Genomic DNA, 19,715 nt, shown 5'->3' with positions numbered 1-19,715 from the left:
AACGAAATATCATACTGTTGAGTGAACCTAGCGCCAGTGTGTCGCTATGGTAAATAAATAGAGTGGATTTTAAAGAATGCATTTATTCTATTGTGGTTTATGCGCTGTCTGCGAAGTAGATTTAATTCAATCCAATAAGTTTAAACGAAATGCTAGAAAAAATGCGTATAATTTAATATTCCGTACAAGGAAGTCATGTGGTGTACACATCAGTTTTTTTTGTGGCTTTATTATTAAGTATCGTTTTCTTCGCATTTACGCCATGTTCAATTCAATAGTAAAATCATAAAAATTTTAAAAGCAGCATAGCAGCATATGTTTTGAATTCCCGATGCAGTGTTAAAATGTGGGCATACATTTTTCTATTTTTCTTTTCGGTCTTTTCTCAGTTCATCATATCAAAGTTCAGTTTTCTTAGTAAGATGCTTATAATTTTTTTTGTGTGTGTTTTATTATTAAAATTTTGTTTATAACTTTATTTATTAAATATCACGCTCTTCGCATTACGTCACGAAAACATTGAATATTTTTAATTAGATAGATGATGAATTAAACGCATTTTTATTATTTAAATCAATCCGATTCAAAAGTAAGAACCGAATATTCTTAAAGAACTGCATCTATTGGTTTCAAATAGCTTAGCTTGTTAATCCACAACAGACGGATTCAATTTGAAAGATAAATATCTTAAATTTTGCCAAATGGCAACAGACTCGAATGCGACGCATCATTTATAGTGATCTGACGGAAAATCGAGTTTCCTTTTGGGCTACTAAGACAGTAATAATAAAATATTAAATAATAGTTTCCAAATAATTTTTTACTATTCCTTGGTGTTTGTCAAGGTACAACTAAAAGATTTATTAATAAAACTATGTTTTAAAGTCTATCTAGAGTAAATTAAAAAATATAATTATTGATTTTAGGACTTTTTAATTTATTATTATTATCATTATTGCGATTCATTGCTTCATTTATTTCAATCGTTTTTAATTTGCGCGGTCAATTAGATAGCACAGCGCTCTAGCTTGATGTTAGCTCTATATACTTTTTCTCTTTATATATGCACATATAAGAGTAGAAAATAGGGAATTTTTATCTTTCGTTAAGAAGCAGCAGTTTCTAAAGAAAAACTGCATAAATGTTTAAAATTGGCTTAATCTATACATATATAAGCAAAATACTACTGACTCATCACGAGATCTCCGAAACTATACACCCGATTGACTTGAAATTTTGCATGGTCACTCATTCCACGATATAAACCTGCACTAAGAATGGATTTTACGTAAATCTTGCCAAAATGGATTTTTGTCATACAATAGAAATTTCTCATACATTTGGTTTTCAAATCCAAGTTCAGAATTTTCTTTTCTTGTTGCCGAAACAAGATATGAAATACAATATTGCCAATGAATGCATTTACTTTAAAATTATTAAATTTGTAAATAACTTGCATCTATCCAACGAATAAAAACAAAATTTAAATGATAAGATTAATAATAACATTTATATTTAAGTTAAATTAAGTTTATATTTAAGTTAAAATACTGTTATCATAAGTTTCACGAAAATAAATCTTATTTTTAAGAGAAATAAATGATAGTGATAAAAAATAAAAATGTTGTTCTTTTTTATAAAAATTGCCATACATAAAAAATCAAGGACAAATAATTATAATTGATTTAAAAAATTGATAACAAAGATAATAACATTTATTTTCATGAAACGTATGATAACAGTTAAATATATATAAACCTTAATTTTATGTTGGCAATTTTTCATGGTGTAGGCCTACTGGGGATCCCGCCACGTTAAATAATGGGAACGCATTCCAAAATGCAGTACCTCATGGTGATGGGGAAATCAGTGTATGACAGATTCACTGACTGGCACTATATTTCTCGGCTTTAAATTTAAAAAAAATTTACATTAATTATCAATTCGTAATTAGACATTTCATCCATATAAGAAGTCTAGGTTCACATTTAAATAGATAGTGTGCCCAGCAAAGCGGGCGGTTATAATCTAATATATTATAACGCAGATACCGAGATATTAATCGTGGAAGTGAGTGAATAAATAGAAAGATATAATTTAGTACAAAATTAAAAGAAAAACGAGTTGATATTTCTTATAGTCTTTTCGATAAACAGCCAAAGGAATTATGCACGGAACCGCGATTCTGATTCTACAACTAGATAAACTGCTGATTCTCTGCTCCCCCCAAAAAAAGAAAAGAATTAAGAGAAAAATGCAAAAATTCTTATAATTTTAATCGTTTGATATTTAAATGAAACATTTATCAAGATACATAACTGCTACGATGTGGTTTGACTTAAAAAGTTTGTTAAGTGACTTATGAAACTAAATTCTAGATTGATTCAATTACGGAAAAAGAAAGGAAAAACTCCACCATCCTTTGCCATGAAATCCGTACTTAAAAATCCATAACATTCACCTTCTTTCACCCTTGCAAAGATTTCGTTATGCTTTTAAGATGACTAACCAACTGATTTGCTATCTTATCTCTATCACCAGCATGCTGCCATTCAATAAAGCGTAGAATATTTAACTTTCACATTAAACATCCAATTTAACATCCGGTTCGCCTGTAATCGAACCCAGGTTTAAATACTAGTTTAGTGAGTTTATTATTTGGCTACTGACGGGCACGTGATGCAAGATGAGTTGATTTTATTGATGTAGGATATTCAAGCACAAGTCTTATTCAGAACAATAACAATTGGCCAACTTCACTTTTTGAATTTAAAAAGACATTCGAGAGAAATATCTACAAATAAAAGATTGTTACCGAACTAACATTATTCATTTTCTTCTCTTCTTATCTACTAGAAGTAGTTTCTAGTCAAGTTAATAATTTACTACAGAAAGTATGAAAAACGTTAAATCTTTTTGAACGATGTGATTTAAGTATCAAGTACTTTTGTGCCAAATATTTAAAATTCGGTCAATACATCAAGCGCAGCAAACACATTCATAAAAATCGAGTTTTGGGGCAATTAGAATCTGTGATTTTGTTCTTGAAAATTTGTTTTTATTTGTAAAATTAGTAATAACACAAAAATAATAAAATGCAAATTTAATAAACCTCTTTCTTCGAAACTTTTTATTTTTTTATTTTTAATGTACTTGCTATCTTAAGTTATTTATGTGTAAATATTTGTGTTATGCTTATATTATATGCTGTATTATTATAGGGAAAAATGCAAAGAGGTACAGAAAGAAAGCCATTCTTTTAAAACGAGTAGATGAAAGAAAAGGGTTAGAAATTCCTGATATAACATCGTCCGTTACAAGCAGCTTTGGAATGCCAGTAAGTGAATAATGGGTTTATGCTTTGCTGATTACCTTGTTAGAAATGTGCTCAAATTAAATGAAAGGATGGATAATTTTCTTTAACTGTGTATAAAAACAGCATATCCTCCGCAATTTAGTTAATTTAACATTTATGAATAACTGGTCATTGTGAGAAATTTAAAAGTGATTTTTATTTATATTTAGTATTATAGTTATATATAAAATGGAATATATTTATATTTAGCCTAAAGGGGCAATTTGTCCTGAAGGACTATTATTTTCGTTTTGCGATTTTGCGCTGAAACCTTTAAAAGTCTGTTTCACTTTTCAAAGCGTTGCCATCAAATATTAACGCCCTGTATTATATCTGAAGAAATTAAATAATGAAGAATCTTCATAAATGTATGAATGTTTCTTGCATTGTGATAAAACAACGGTACCTAGAGCCATCAAAATTTGACTAACGTAATCTTCCACAGAATATGGAAGCCCTAATTTGAATTTGAAATTTGTTTTATTATCGATTTCATATTTTGTAACACTTCAACGAATTTTTGATTAAAAAACTAAACGATTTCAAAGCGAGAAATCTTCTTCCCAAGGCAAAGTGGTAGTGAAATATAAAATGGAAGAAGAATGTGCCAGATTCCCAGCAAAATGTAAGCATCTGAGTATGCCAAATATGAATAAGAAATAAGCATTTTTTTCTGCTAGTTTTCTGAATGAGACAAATCTTGACCTTACTTAAGCAGTTTCATGAATTCTGCAACTTTAAATACAATTACCGTTTTTTAACCCATTATTTAATCAAAAAGCTTCCTTTTCGCTGACAGTATTCTATATTTAGAAGCAAGCTGATAAATTAGAATTATTCCGTTTTCTGAAGATCCAGGTTCAGACACATTTCAAAGAACAAAAAAGTTTTAAACGACAATGGAATATACTGCTGCCAAGCGAACGTGATAAAGTATATTTTCGTTGTTTTTATAAATTCTCAAATAGGTAGCAAAATTGCAATGGACTTTTTAAAAATTTATTACGATCGCCTTGCTTTCGATTACATAGACCTTTTAGGAAACATTTCATGTTAATATATCGTATTTTGTAAGAAATATAAATTTATTTGTTTAATTTTAGTACATTCTTAGTTTAAAGTATTGAAAGAAGATAAGAATACTTTTTTTAAATATTGATTGTATTTTGACTCAAACATTACTTCTTTATTACCTTTGAAGTAACCGACTGAAAATATAATTAACTTGGCTTGATCTAACAGCTTCTGGTCTTGCTTTTAATTTTTATTACTCGTGCATATCCCGCAAATGCCTGAATGAAGTCAAGTTTAACTTAGCTAGAGAATTTAAATAATATTTTTTCTAATAAATCTTTATTGCCTTTTCAATGAAGTTTTATCAAATTCAGTGTTTAACTATTAATTTAGCTTCTATTCGAAATAAACACATTCAAACATCATAATCGAGTAAATAGATATTATTCTGCATTTAGGCCATTTCCTAAAAATTTCATTTACAGTGAAATTTGATTCATTCTCAAATAGTGAAAAGTTTACTATTTTCGCTTCCGAATGCATTTTGAATCTTGTATATGCAATACTTATATATTAAATACCTTATATTATCTTATATTACAAGTATCTTATATATTACAGTGAATTACTAATAAACAAGTAAGTAAGTATAAAGTTAACGGATATTTCCCCAAAATTCTCCACGTTTCATTTCAGAAAGTTTACAAGAACATCTTTATTTTTAATCCTTTTATGTTTAATTTCCTTCATCTCAAATAATGTTTCGAGCATGTTTCTTAAAATTTTCAGTTTTCCAAAATTCATTTGCGAATAACTGTAATATTATGCTTTCAAAATATATTTTTTTTAGGAAAATTCCTTATTGATAACCTTTTGGACCTTTAGAATATATAATCTCTTTTTTTTTTTACATTGCTACAACTGCTAATCATCAAAATTTCAGTTATTTTACTATTACTACTTATTTTTACAATGCCTTCTACGGATTTGGGAACATATTTTATTAAAGTTACAGTGGTTTATTTAATACTTTTTTGCGTGTTTGGGAGATTCAGCTTGAAAGGAAATAGAATTTATATTATATAATACTGTACTAGATTAAATTTCTGTGACATTGATATATTCTTAGGCACATGTCATTTTATCATGTTTTTTAGTAAAATGTAAAGCAGAACGATTCCTTAGTCGTTTTGAAAATTCTTGCTATATTTTGCTCAAAGTAAAATGTTCGTAACTTACTAGCAAAGTAATTTATGCATATAAAACTTTGTTGAATTCTTGGCTAATTTTCAAACTGCTGCTAATCTATGAAATTTGATTTCTAGTTAAATGCTGAAGTGATTACTGACTTCCAGGCATTTCTAAAGGATTTAGTTGTCAGTTCGTATTAGTGCTGAGTACACAACATTCTTCTAAACATAGAAGTTAGGAGATTACGTTGTCAGTTCGTTGTAGTGCTCAGTACAGAAAATTCTTTTGAACATTTAACCGTTGAGTCCAAGTAGGGGCATTTTTCAAAAAAATTCCCTTATCTTCTTTCAGTACTATAAATTAAATATATGCTAAAATTAATAAAATAAATTTAAATATTTCTCATAAAATATGGTATATTAACACAAAAGGTTTCCTAACATGTGTATGTGGTGGAAAACAGGTGATCATAATAAATTAAAAAAAGAGTTGATAGTGCATTATAATTTTGCTACATATCTGATAATTCATAAAAAACGCAAAAAAGTAGTTTATCGCTTTCGCTTGGTTATGGCATATTTCACTCTCGTTCGAAACCTTTCGGAATTTTAATTGCAATATTTCTAAACCTGAATCTTCAGAAAACGAAATCATTCAGATTTATCAACTTGCTCCTAGAAGTTGAATACAGTCATAAAAACTGAAGATTTAGAACAAGTAATGTGTTACAGATAAGGAAAATTCCTTTTATATTTTGCTATTGCTGCATGCTGTGGAAAGAAGTTTTTTCCGTAGATTTTGTAATTTCTCTTTTCTCTTACACGTCTGGGATTGTTGTAAGAAATTGCTTTACATACTAGTGTTTAAATTCCTTCTTACATAATAATTATTTAAACTCTTTAAAGTGATTAAACTCAAATGAAAGATCATCATCTTAAGATTCATCTGTAGAATAAAGTACACTTGCTTTAGGACCTCTTCCACGAATGCGTGTTTTTCTTAATCCTTTACAAGCTTTTCCCTTATTGTAAATTATTTAAATTGCTTTCCCTACCTTTTCTTAAATTTGTGAAGTATTCTTGTGTGAATATCTGTATTTGATTTTATTTAGTTGTCTTTAAAGTGCATGTATATTTTGATAAATGTGTAGCAAAGGAGGATCACTAACAACGAATGGTTGCAAACGCTTACCACTGTATCTCTTTTTCTTCATTTTTCTCAAGCATACAACCAGTTAAAAGAGAAAATATGCTTCGCACATTGCGGAATGTGTTTCATTTATTTATTTTGTACGGTGGTCATGAGAAATTAAATAGTATATATGTTCGAAGAATTGTATTGCTCAGTGTTTAATTAAAATAAGGCTTTTTTTAAAGTGTGTTATTTTTTAGATTAAGTCATACTAAAATTGTATTAATTTTTTTGACGTTGTTGATTATGTTGGATCATTATATGAGGTTTATGACAATATTACCTGTAGTATATGAAGTTTAAGCATCATTTCATTTGTTAAGTTATGATAAAGGAAATATTAAATGTTGTGCATAACCTGTAAAAGTTCAATGTTAAATAACATCATCATCAAGTAATGTCAATTTGAAGTGCGGGCCTCAGATTAGAATGAATGTGCTAAAACGCTAAAATTATGTCAATGTGAAATGTGTATGTTCTTAAGTTAGAATAAATATGTGTCAAAAAACTTTAAAGTTCATAAAAATGATGATAATGGTTGAAAATATTATTCCAAATCGGGGAAAGGGGAGAAGCTTTCATTTTGACGCTTGAACATTATTTGTATGGGTATTTTGAGACTCTCTTTTGAGTTCGCCCTCACCGACGTGGATATAATTCCAGTTTAACATATTAAAATGTGGAAATTCTTCTCTATAGTTGAAAGTAATTCAAATTCCATGTACCTTGTTACGGAAGTCAAAGCCCTTTAAATTTGAATATAGTAGCGGTTATGAGGCTGTATCGTAGATGGTGGCATAAAGTTAAGAATCGGTGTAAAGTTTTCACATGAAGGAAACCAAGTTTCAGCTTATATTTAGTGGTTCAAGGTAGGATATATACAATAAAATCCAAGATGTTTTTGCAAAATGTTTCAAACAGCTAACAGGCTCTTTGTTAGAAATATAAATGAGCCCTTCTCTTGAATAAAAAAGGAATGTTCTATGTAGATTCCCATAAACGTCTGTATCGTAAAATAATAAAAAATGAATTATTTCTAATAGGCATTTCAATTAAACTGGGTAGAAATGCGTATGCATTTGTTTAAGAAGACTTTATGCAATGAAAATTTATTATTACTGAATTATAAGATTTAAATCAGTTGAAGTCAGGTGTTCTTCCAGTAAAGAAACTTGTGTAAGTCTGTTTTTTAATTTTAAAAAGTAGGAATTAGAAACGTAACATGAATATGCTTTAAAAGTAGGATAAATTTTAAATATAAGAAAAAAATCTGTAAATATAAAATGAAAAGAGTAAAATTTACATTTGCTAGACATACTTTATTGAATCTTTCAACTGAAAATAAAATGTATGAAAGAGATTTCGTGATGTTTTACATAGATGCAATTCGGTGAAAATTTTAAATAAAAATAAGACGTATAAAAGAGAATCCGTGATGTTTCATATAGTGTTTTGAAAATGTCAATTAAAAATAATTACAGATTAAATAGTTAAAAGTAATAAAGTTGATTAATTAAAAAGTAACGTTATTCAAACAGGGAGCTAAAAAGGACGTTGCCAGAAAAATGGAAAAAAAATTTCGCTGATACGAAACAAACAAACAAACACACACACACACACACACACACCAAAAAAAAAAAAAAAAAAAAAAAAAAAAAAAAAAAAAAAAAAAAAAAAAAAAACTTTGAAAAAATATTGTCATTGCACAAAATAAAACTAAACTTTGGTAAATTTTGCGTCATTCAAGCATATCTACGTCATTCAAGCACATCTACGTCACTTCCGGAAGAATCCAAGATGGCGACATATTAGCCGGCTGCAAGATGGCGGTGGCCATGCCCTTTATGTGACGTCAATTGCGCCTGCCATGTTCTTCTGGCTACTACTACTTCCGTCACCCGGTTACCTTGCCTTACTATTTGTAATTAAACAGTTACATAAGTCTTCATACTTCCATCTATGGTACCTTTATTATTATTCAAAATAACATAAGTCAGAAGGTTGTGCAGCTTTCGACGTGCGAATGAGAGAGGATCACTTTCGGAATACAATATCATGAAACATTTTAATTCGTGTAAATGAAATATACAACCGAATGGAGAACTTGCTTGAATAATTAGTGACGAAATATATAAGAACGCAATAAAAATTATTATGATATATGTAGAATGCTCTGCAAACATTTCCCAAACTTTGCATAACGGTCTTTTGCCTCTGAATACATAAAAACTGGCCAATAACTATATTCTTAAGACCTACAGTGTTCGTGAGAAAGCGGACTGAAAGATAGCGCTACAGCAGGTTCGCGAAAAATAAATTTTATTTGATATCTTATAAATGTCAGATCCATTGAAAATATGTTAATTTACCAATATGTTTAAAAAATGTTAAGCGATATGTTAGGTATACGTAGGCTATTTACGATGGATAAATTCATTATAAAAATTTTCAAAGAATATGTTAATTCAAACCTATTGGGTATCAGAATACATATTATTAGTAAGTGGTTATTTTGCGCTTCCTCTGAAATCAAGTAAAACGTGTACTGGTGTATAAGGTCTATATTTTCCTTGTATGAAACTGGCGTTACATTTTACAGTCCTACATTTATTGAAAACTCCGACTCATGCTTCGTCGTTACTTTTTTTTCCACTCAGAGTTACAAATAATGTTGTGAAATTTTTATGCGGTATTTGTGAAGCATTCTTGCTTATGCGAAATACCACTGACAAAAGGTGAGCCCAATCATTCTACGATTGAGTTATTTGTAGTATGAATAACGCATTACATGTTTTGTGCCTTTATTTACAATTCACCCATGACATGACACAAAATCAAACTTTTATCAAAATGCAGTCTTTCAATTACAGTCTATTGTTTTAGAATATACAGAACTTGGAGGCCCTTTCTCCCCTTTCTCTGACTTGTCTCGTAACCAGAGTTTCTGTGACTGTGATCTCTTCGCCAAAATGAAAGAACTACTAAGAGGGATTAATTACAACAACCGAAAGTAATCGAAAGAAGATACCCTTATCAGCCATCGCTATCTTGGTGAGGCATTGACCAAAGGTGAAAGTGCTGATGGTGTGCGACTCTTTCCAGTAACTTGTCAGAAAGGTGGTAGAAACGGCAAGGGATTATATTCAGAAACTCTAATTATTTGCATCTGTGGTAATAGATTAACTAATGAATAATTTTGACGATTCGTCACCAATAATTGTTCATTAGTAATAAAAACTAATGAACAATTATTGTTGACGAATCGCATTCTCCTACATAACAATGTGCGGTGCCATGATGCGAGCGCTTTCCCGGATCGTCTACGATGATGGCATTGAGAAGTCCAGAAACACCTACCATACTGACAGGATATGAGTTTCTGTGACTATGATATTTTCGCTAAAATGAAAGAACCATTCAGAGAGATTAATTACAACAACCGAAAGTAAGATATCTACCCTTCCAGGACTATCTTAGTGAGGCATCAACGAAGATGAAAGTCCTCCAGCAACTTGGCAGAAAGGAGGAAGATATGGCAAGTGATTATATTGAGGAAGTCTAATTATTTGTACCTGTGGTAATAAAGTATTTTCAGAATTATTGACATGTTTCCACTACTTTTATACTACCCCCGTAGATTCTTTGCACTCTGCTTTTATAGAAAAGGCTACAGTTTACTCAGGAGGACGGCGCAGCAAATGCTCTTAATTAATATTATCTGTCGTGGAATTAAATCCAGTTTTCCATTTTGCTAACTTAATAAAACTATTAGCAATGAAAAAAGAGCTCGACACTGACAAAATATTTATTAATTCTTTACATCCGTAATGTAATCAAACATCCATTCATGTAATATGTATATCATTTATTTTTTCAGCGTTATGTTTTCTTTATTGTTTCTTTATTGTTTACACTTATAAATTGAAAGATAGTCTAAAAATAGATAAGTGTTCGCGTTTTCTAGTCGTTATTCTTGTCGTAACACAGTTTTAATAAGGGAAAGAATGTTGAAATTTTAACCTAATCTGGGCTGATTAAGAGGATCAAAATATGACATAGGTGCCGGTTTAGCATCAGGAGATACGGGTCCAATGCAATCATACGTGTCAAAATATAGTTGGCAAGAAGATCTATAAAAAGGGAATCCAGAATTATGACAACATTCCCCTTCAGAGTTTTTGCATTCCTCACTTGTTGTGCACTCTTCTCCTAAATTTCCTAATTAAAAAATAGTAAACATGTAGATTTTAACTTATTTGAGGAAAAATAAACGAAAACTCAAGTATATATTAACAATAACATAAAGATATATAAAAAAGTCAAAACTGAAAAACAAATCAAACAAATCTATCAAATCTGAAAAACTAATCTATTTGAGTGCTGGTTTTATTCAAACTACAATAAAAAAAATCTTGCATGAAAAAAAGTGTAGAAATAAAAAATATGAAAATATTCGCTTGAAATCTTTTACAAAATATGAAAATTATCTATTAAAAATTAGGCAAAATGGAACGTTAGATGAGTCAATTTCGTGTAGTAAACCATAATTTTGATTTTGGGTTTGCAAAAATTATCCAAAAGGCTTCTTCCATAGGTGAATTGGATTTTCTTGAGGCTTTTCACATTCACAAAGCTTTAGCAGGTTTAGTTAATGATTTGAAGTCCAATCCAGTCCTTCCTAATGCCTTTAAAATTCTACTATCTTAATTCAGTTATGTTTGCCGATATATGGCGTTACCTCCTCGCGTTTGGTACTACCAGAGGGTATAAAAATCCGTTCACTGGTTGCTTTCCATTATTTGAAGTTCAGATGAAATCCATAAGGTGCATTTGCCCCTCGCTCCCTATTTTAACTTCGCTAATTTTTCTTGTCCTTTATGCTTGATCAGATAGCCTGGCTCAGTAAAATTAGGCCGCCAGTGCAACTCTAATTAAAAATCCAGTTATAACCACGTGCAGTGCTGATAAGAACCACGTGTTTCTGTGACTCCTTCTCCTTTATTTTCTTCTTTCTAGGTATTTCTTTCTCTTGATGAGGAGGGACCTGTAGCTGCCCTCGAAATCGATTGAGTGTTTCATTGTACCTACGCTAAATACAAGGTTGTCTTTACGATTTTGATTGTCACATTAGCGTGTTTCTCTTCTAGTCCTGAATAAAAAGTATTGGTGAAATTTAGTAACAATCAAATATTTAGGAAAATTGCATTTTGTTGAACTAAGTTAAAAAGTACAGGGAGATGTTGATGACATAGTGGCAGGCTGGGAAGACGAACAGATGATGCCGACACAAAAATTAATTAGAAGAATTCCCATTCTTTATTTCCACGCATATAAAATCATCTCAGTAGATATTTATCCACTCTTTATGAAATCAGATACATTTCTATGTTTCGGTCATAATGTAATATGACAAATTTCTATGTACATTGGTTTTTTAAAGATAAGACGCAGGCATTTTAAACAGGGAAGTAAAGCAGTTTGAATCTTGACGTAGCGGAAGCTAGGAGAAGACGCAGTTTATTTGCGAGTAGTATTTATACTAAGTACATGCAGAAAGTACTCGAAACTAATGACTGATTAACTTGAGGTTGTTATATGATCATGGAAGAATCACGAATTTGAGAGAACAAATGCATTTAAGGGGAAAACACCAAATCTAGAATATTAATTTTGAGGTTGCCAATTATTGTTAAAGCAGCTATCGTATTTTCTTATATCTTACATATATACATATATTAGTCTTAATGCAGTACACATATCTAGGATAACACCTAATTAATAAAAAGAAGGATGCGGACACTTCCCATTGACTTCTCGCAAACAGCTAGCATTTTCATCGACCTTTCACATTTTTGTAGGCAGGCTTCATGTTAGTCAACTAACTACACTCGATCCCTTATTCTCTTTCAGATCGTTATTTAAATTTAATGGTTATTTGATTTTTCAATATGAGAAGGCTACGCAAGCCAGCTTTCCATTTTATTCCTTTCACATCCATGGCAACACTGTTGACAATCTTTTAAGTTTAATTTACTAAAGTTTACTTTCTTAGGATTTACATCACATAACGTTCAACAGCAAATTAAAACTTTTTTCCAAACTTCCTCTAATTTTTAGAATTTTTCCTCCTTCTTAAAAATAATTGTCTCCGCGAGACCAACTGCTTTTTGGTTGCCATGTTATATATGATGAAAGATCAGAATTTGTTGAAATACTAAGATCAAAGCTCCAAATTTTACCCCAAACCTCTAAACCTTCCGGAAAGTGCTTTTTTGGACTCAAAACTAAAAACCGTATTACCTACTTTCAGCGCAGCTGTAAAGGAAATGTAGACGGATCTTTAAAGCTTCATTTTTGGCATCGCCATTTTCATATCGAAATTAATATTCGGATACTTGATATTTGGGTCGAGGATTTCAAGTTTCATTTTAATACTAAACTATTTTAAGCAATCCATTTCGTCTTGAATAAAGACTAGTTAACTACTTCTCCTGCAGATTAACCTCATATAATTAATTACTCGTTAATCTCTATTGAAAATACAAGTTTTTCTGGAGGGGGAAGGAAGGCTAGCTTCTCTTTCTTTTTTCACCAAATAACTATACTGCAATGCGAATAGAAAATATTAAATTTGCTTGGTATTCCGTTGATACAATCCCTTCTTCTCACGGTTTGAACGCGAATTGTGGGCCCGCTATGTGTGTTTTGGTACGCTGATTAACAAAGCAAATATAAACTATTCTTGCCTAGCGGGCTCCCAGATCGCTTTTTTATAAAGTCTGCTTTTTAAAATTAGAAACTCATCTGAATAACGGTACAGTCATCCTTATGCTAAAGACCCTTTCGAAATCTTTTGTCCTTTCGAACAATGGTCAATTTGCGTAAAGGTGCAGGCACCTCTATGCAGATTTGCCATTATCTGCAGTCGTATAGTATTATATATATGGTTCCTGTATACGCCGTTGAGCATGGTATTCTTGTAAATGTGTTCTTATTACCTGATGTTACAGATGAGAACACGATTGTGCCATATTGCAATAGGACGGTAAATTCTGACTAAATTATTTTTTAACCTTAAAATTAGTAAATCTACCTTAAATTTACTTACGAAGTGTCTTCTTTTTGATGGATCTTTCTTCTAATTGGCAAGTTTTGAGAGGTCCAGCAGTACCAGAATCCGCACAGATGAGACCAGATCCACATTCTGAATCTTCTTTGCAAGGCTGATAGGAAACTTTGCGGAAGATGGGTAAACAAGTGCCTGAAGCTAAACAGAATAAATAACAGAAGAATTTCACTACGCACCCAAATTTCCTTTTAGTACACATTTTGAAAAACACTAAGACATAAGAAAATTTTAATAAAGAGTTTAATTTTGTTAAAATTTAACACCCTATGTTTTTTGCAAATCTGATCTCTCTAAGTATATGAAATTACAGTTTTAAATTTCTGATGGTTTCCTTAATACTCACGCACTCAGATTTATTTAATTTAATTTATAATTAGTTGTTTTCCTCTTAATAAACTCAGATTGTATTACTTTTATAAGTTCTCAATTCCGTTTTCTGAATTATACCATCAATTTCATACTGAATTACATTCAAGTAATTTGCATATAAAAATATACATAAAAAACATTGAAATATTCCATTTCTAAAAAAATGTATATTCTATTTTATAAGTAAAATGAAGTTGCTGAGCAACTGCGAAAGTTGTGACTATAAATTCTCTTTTTACAAAGATAAACTTATAACTTTTTAAAAATATAAAAATAACTTCCACTAACAACAATTTATGTAATTAATTTATCATTGACAAACTAATTAATTTAAGCATTTTTCATCAGTACGGAGATTCTTCTGAGATTGTATCATTTCACTCCTCATTGCTTTTATTTTTCAACGTTTGAATACTTTTAAACCTACTAACTTGATGACTGCTGATATTATTACTTCTTGGGAGTGTAGAGGAAACAGATGTATAACAGACTCACAAAGACAGTTAGTTCTCAAAGATACGTTCTAATCTTTCTGTGAACAGAAAGAATCTCTCTCTTTTTTTTTTTTTTTTTTTTTGTTATATCACGGGATTACTCAGGGATATTCAGGAAATTTCAGTTAAGCTTTTCATGTGTGGCGTTTTGTGAAAGATGCCGTTTGTTAAGCAGCATGTAAACATTAAGTTTCCTGTGTACAGACAGATGTCCAAAAGTACACAGATATGGTTGCTCACAAATTAAAAAAAATAAACAGAAAACATTATCCTAATATTCACTGGTAAATAATTTATGGAAACAAAATACAAAGAGCAAAAACCACGAAGAATAATCGTTGAAAATATTAAAGCATTTTGCTTATAAAATATGCTGTGTGAGATATGACAGCAATGAGAACTGAGTGAAAATATAGCTAAACATTACTAATTACATTAAGAGATTACTATAACAATTACAATATATTTAAGTATTTAAACTATATCACAATAAAAATTTACAAATCGTTAACTTTAAAATTTTTGAAAAGCTTAATATCTTTTTCTAAATGAGCTGTTGCATGCCTTAATTAAAAAATAATATAATTATTGATTAGGTAATTTAGAAGCAGAAGACGTGCAAAATGCGCAGTGCCCTCGTTAAGATTCGAACCTGGATCTCTTGAATACGCGCCGAGTCTGCCACCGTTTACGCCACGAAGGCATGCTGGAAGGATTGAGAAAAATACTTTATATACTACCCCCTTTAAAGGGCAACTGGGGATTAGGGGACCCAAATACCAAATCTTGGTGTTGATGAATTATTGTCCACCACCTCTTAGTTCAGACGCCACTGTACAGCCATTAGGATTATTTTTTTAAACAGGAAATGTGAAGAATGTGCAATGCTCTCGCTGGGACTCAAACCTGAACCTCTCGAATACGCGATGAGTGCACTACCATTACACCGCGAAGACATACTGGAATTAGGAAGAAAATAGGGAACGGTCAAACATAAAGTGTTTAAAGACGCCTGATTAGTTAATTGAACCTTTCATAAATTTGTAAGAAAGCTATAGTTCACTTTTTGACAGACTAACAAAAAGAAACATCAGATATTAAGTTTTAAGTATATAAATTTATAATTAAACTTATAATTTAACTATATAAACCTCAGCCACTTATAATTAAAAAAAATATTATTGAAAACAACGGTTTCCTAGCGAAAAAGTAGAAATGTTTTTACACTTTTGATAGATCTCTATATATGAGCAGATTGCTTTAAAAGTCCAGTATCTTAGGAATAAATTGCTATTCTCCACGACGACAGTGGTCTCGCCATTGGGTGTTTCTTACGAAAACCAGACTTAGCATCACCTAACTTGAACTTTCATCTTATCACTTTGAAATTTCGCTTTGTGACAAGAAGATCACTTCTTCAAGGCTTCCTACATCAATATTGCAGCTCTTGAAAGAAAAGTTCCATTCGTTCCTGTCATCAGATTGATCTCACTGTCATCGATAGGGTATTATTGAAGTAAAAGCCTCGACTGATTTTATGCGTCTAAGTAAGGGAAGTCGTTTTGAAAAAATTCTGTAAAATTCTATAAGATTATTTACTTAAGTGAGTCCATGTTTTTATTTTATGTAACAATATTTTCCCCATATACAGAAGAATATCAAATATATAGACTAACTAAAACCACAACACATATGGATTCGAAAAGTTCGGATCGCTGTATTCTTCTCATAGTTTGCAGTTAAAAAAAGTATTATATTTCAAATTCAGTAAAAATACTACTGTATTCCTAAGAACAAATATACTAGACAGATATACAAAACTAACAAACATCCACAGATTAAAAAAAATCTGCATATAAAACAAACAGCGATCTAAAAACAAAATCAAAATTTTTTCTCAAAGATTAAAAAACGCATGCCCCCTGTTCTCCCCAGAACAGTGTATACTGTTCTGGGGAGGGAAGAACAAGACGTCCAGCAAAACTGGAATTATGAGTAAGTTGTTAGAATGGGGCAAAGCACAAGAAAGGTTAGCTGCCTAAGGAGAGGGATACCTTCGTGGAGGACTTTCGAATATTCACAATATTCAACTGCAATGTTACACAAAATATTTTTTTTTACTAAATATTTCGAAGAACATAAATCAGAGCATACTTTTAGTTATAAATATGCATAAGTTAGAAAACTGGATGAATATGATAGATACTACGTATATTTTTGCGTGCTGCAGTTTCATAGAGATATACTTAAATAACTAGTCGAGATGAATAGAAAGATTTGAATCTTTCCTAAAATCAGTAATAGCTTATAAACTAGACAAACGGCTATGTATAGCTTAACGTAGGGAAGAAGAGAGATAAGGCGAAATTCTCCTTATCATGCGAGGAATATCGCAAACCACTAAAATCGTTCATAGAGTAAATACTCAGCAGTAATTATCCAATCAGATGCTCTCTAGCAAAATAATCGCAGACTTAATTGACTGATTGACTGGAGGCTATAATACAGCTATTATTTATTGGGTTGCTCAAGGGATAGGATAAGCACTTCTGGGAACTTTGAGAAAAATCTTAGCACCTCGAAAACGCTTTTATCAAAACCTCACAAAATTGAAAAAAAATCTCGAAATGATGCCAGGTTGACGAGTGAACGTATTGTGATGGCCTGGTAGGATTGCTTTGCCCATATCTCTAGTTTTACTTGAGCTGTTCTTATAATTCAAACATCAGCTGCTTCAGAATTAAAAAATGCATTATGCAAATAGCATGGTCCAATGTTCAGATGTTCGAAAGATGCAGGCAGGTTCATTATAAAAACTCACATGTGCGGGGAATGCTTGAAGAAGTAAATAATATGGCATAGATAGAAAAAGTATTTATGGTAAATGCAATTACAATTAGCAATCGAAAAATACATTAAACTATAAAGATAAACATAGAACAGTTACATAAGTTAGATAAAGCATGTGGTATCCACATTAGTTTATTAAGGATGGCCACAGAATGATTATTAAGAACATTTTCTGGGGAGCAATAGTTATAATTATACATTAGGGTAATGTTCTGGTCTTTAATGAGGAGGTACATAAGTTGATTAATACCAAGTTCTTCGTGAATTTTGTTATTTCTGATGGTCCATGGGCCAGCCAGATATTTGTTTCAGGATGCAGTTCTCAGCCGTTTGTGACTGTTTTGCGATTGGTGCGGCAGGAGTATGCCTAAATTAGGAAGAGTAATAAAGTGTGGGACGCAAAAGGATTTTGTATTTGAACAACTTGTTGTCAACAGATAAAACGCTGTTCCGCACAGTTAAGGGGCAGTTTTGCTTTACGTGCCTGGAGCTTCTCGACAGTAGAGCGTATGTGTGAAGACCTTAAAAGATTTCGGTAGAGGATTACACTGAGATGTGACTCGTCTAGACAAGGTCAATGTGGTTTCATGTTTTCTAACAAGAGAGCCAGCGATTTTGCTATTCTTGACGAAGACAATTGCTGTGGATTAAATTAAGAGGCCTCAAATTCAAAATTAAATATATTGCCCAGCAAGTGAACTTAAACAATTAATTAATTAAATACCTATGTGAATTAATATAGTAATACAATAGTCAAATTAAAGTAAAAAAATCTAATTATAAAGGTGCTAAATACAAATAGAATTAAAAAAATTTACAACAGTACAAAGCTCCTAATCAAATGATATCAAGGCAAAGGAAAAACACAAAAATAGAAGTGTCAAATAAAATATGACTACAATAAAAAAATACTTCCTGTCTTTTACCTCCTTCTATATCTACGCATGCTGCACCCTTGCAACATTCTTCTGAATGCTCGCATTTTCGTCCAAAGCAACGATCCTCTTCTCGATCCATAAGAGCTTCTAACATTTCTCCGTCTTTTTTCTCAGCCTGGGAAAAAAAAAAAAAAAAAAAAAAAAAAAAAACAATTCACCGCCATTTTAAAACTATATATTGAGACAGTTTTTCAAATCATTCAATACAAAACTTGAGGTGACTAAAACAGCACAGGAAAGTACCTATTGCTTAATTCTCAATATTGTTTTCGAAAGAATTTTTTTTTTGGGGGGGGGGAACTTGTATACTGTGAAAATAAAAATAATTTATTAAATTGCAACTGTAAAAGGGCTTCCCTTAAAAAAAAAAAAAAAAAAATTGACAGAACAGAAGGATTAGAAAGAAACTAGAAGCAGACCTCGGCAAGTGTTTCTGCTAGGCGACACATAAGAGCTTTAATTTATCGTGCTCACGATCTCGCGCATAGCGGATTATCGAAGCGCTGTCATTCGCAAAAGCATAAGATTTAAAATTAGGGAGAACAGCAACCGTTCACTGGCGTAGATTTTGAATAAAATCTTGCTGATTTTAAGTGCTATCAGACATAAGTAAACATTCTTCAGAACCAAAAATGTTTCCTAAAATAGGAGGAGCAACAATTTTATTTACATGCAGAAGCATTCATGAAACAAAGTGAATAGGAACGTAGCGCCATCTCTTGAGGAAAACAGTAATAAAAAGCTGTAAAAATTATCTTTACTGTATTGCATTACTGTTTAGAATTTGAAATTAGAATTTAAAAAGTGTTAGGAAGAAATGCGGCTAAAACTTTCAAAATAATTAACATATGTAATCATCATAATAGAATGAACAGATATTAACAGAACAGATTTTCTTTCCGATGTTCTGCTTAGCCTTAATTCAGCCCTGCTAGGGTGATTTATAGAAAAAAGACTTAAAGCTAAATATAAAAAAATGATTATTTCGAAAGAGGATATCCATGATTGCAGAAAAATGCTGCGATTTGAAGTTATATTTAAATCTGAATATGACAGGCAATATATTTTAGAGTTGACCACTATTTAAAAATTAAACTTATTTCTATTATTCTTAAATTTGTTTATAAAGTACCAAAGAAAAAAATCATACTCAAAGGTGTTCCGCAAGGCAGCGTTCTCTCGCC

The 19,715-nt window shown here is 31.1% G+C and overlaps 1 protein-coding gene across 3 annotated transcripts in view; it reads right to left on the bottom strand.

Annotated features, from left to right (window-relative positions):
- spab (space blanket) overlaps positions 1-19,715 on the bottom strand; it is a 95,052-nt gene that overhangs the window by 12,873 nt on the left and 62,464 nt on the right. For 2 of the 3 annotated variants that reach the window (XM_085818838.1, XM_085818839.1), the window contains exons 2-3: positions 18,520-18,646; positions 13,860-14,018 (exon numbers count right to left, since the gene is read on the bottom strand). In XM_085818838.1, the coding sequence (XP_085674964.1) occupies positions 13,860-14,018; positions 18,520-18,646 (286 nt within the window). Of the gene's footprint in view, positions 1-10,538; positions 10,970-13,859; positions 14,019-18,519; positions 18,647-19,715 lie in introns of those variants that run through there. The other variant, XM_085818837.1, reaches the window with a different exon arrangement.

Source organism: Stegodyphus dumicola, chromosome 6 (genome assembly GCF_044657685.1).
Source record: "Stegodyphus dumicola isolate Sdum_Otavi_A_Nest chromosome 6, ASM4465768v1".
Taxonomy (NCBI): Eukaryota; Metazoa; Arthropoda; class Arachnida; order Araneae; family Eresidae; genus Stegodyphus; species Stegodyphus dumicola.
Note: the sequence above shows the minus strand (reverse complement) of the source record. Positions and strands in the feature narration are given on the sequence as shown.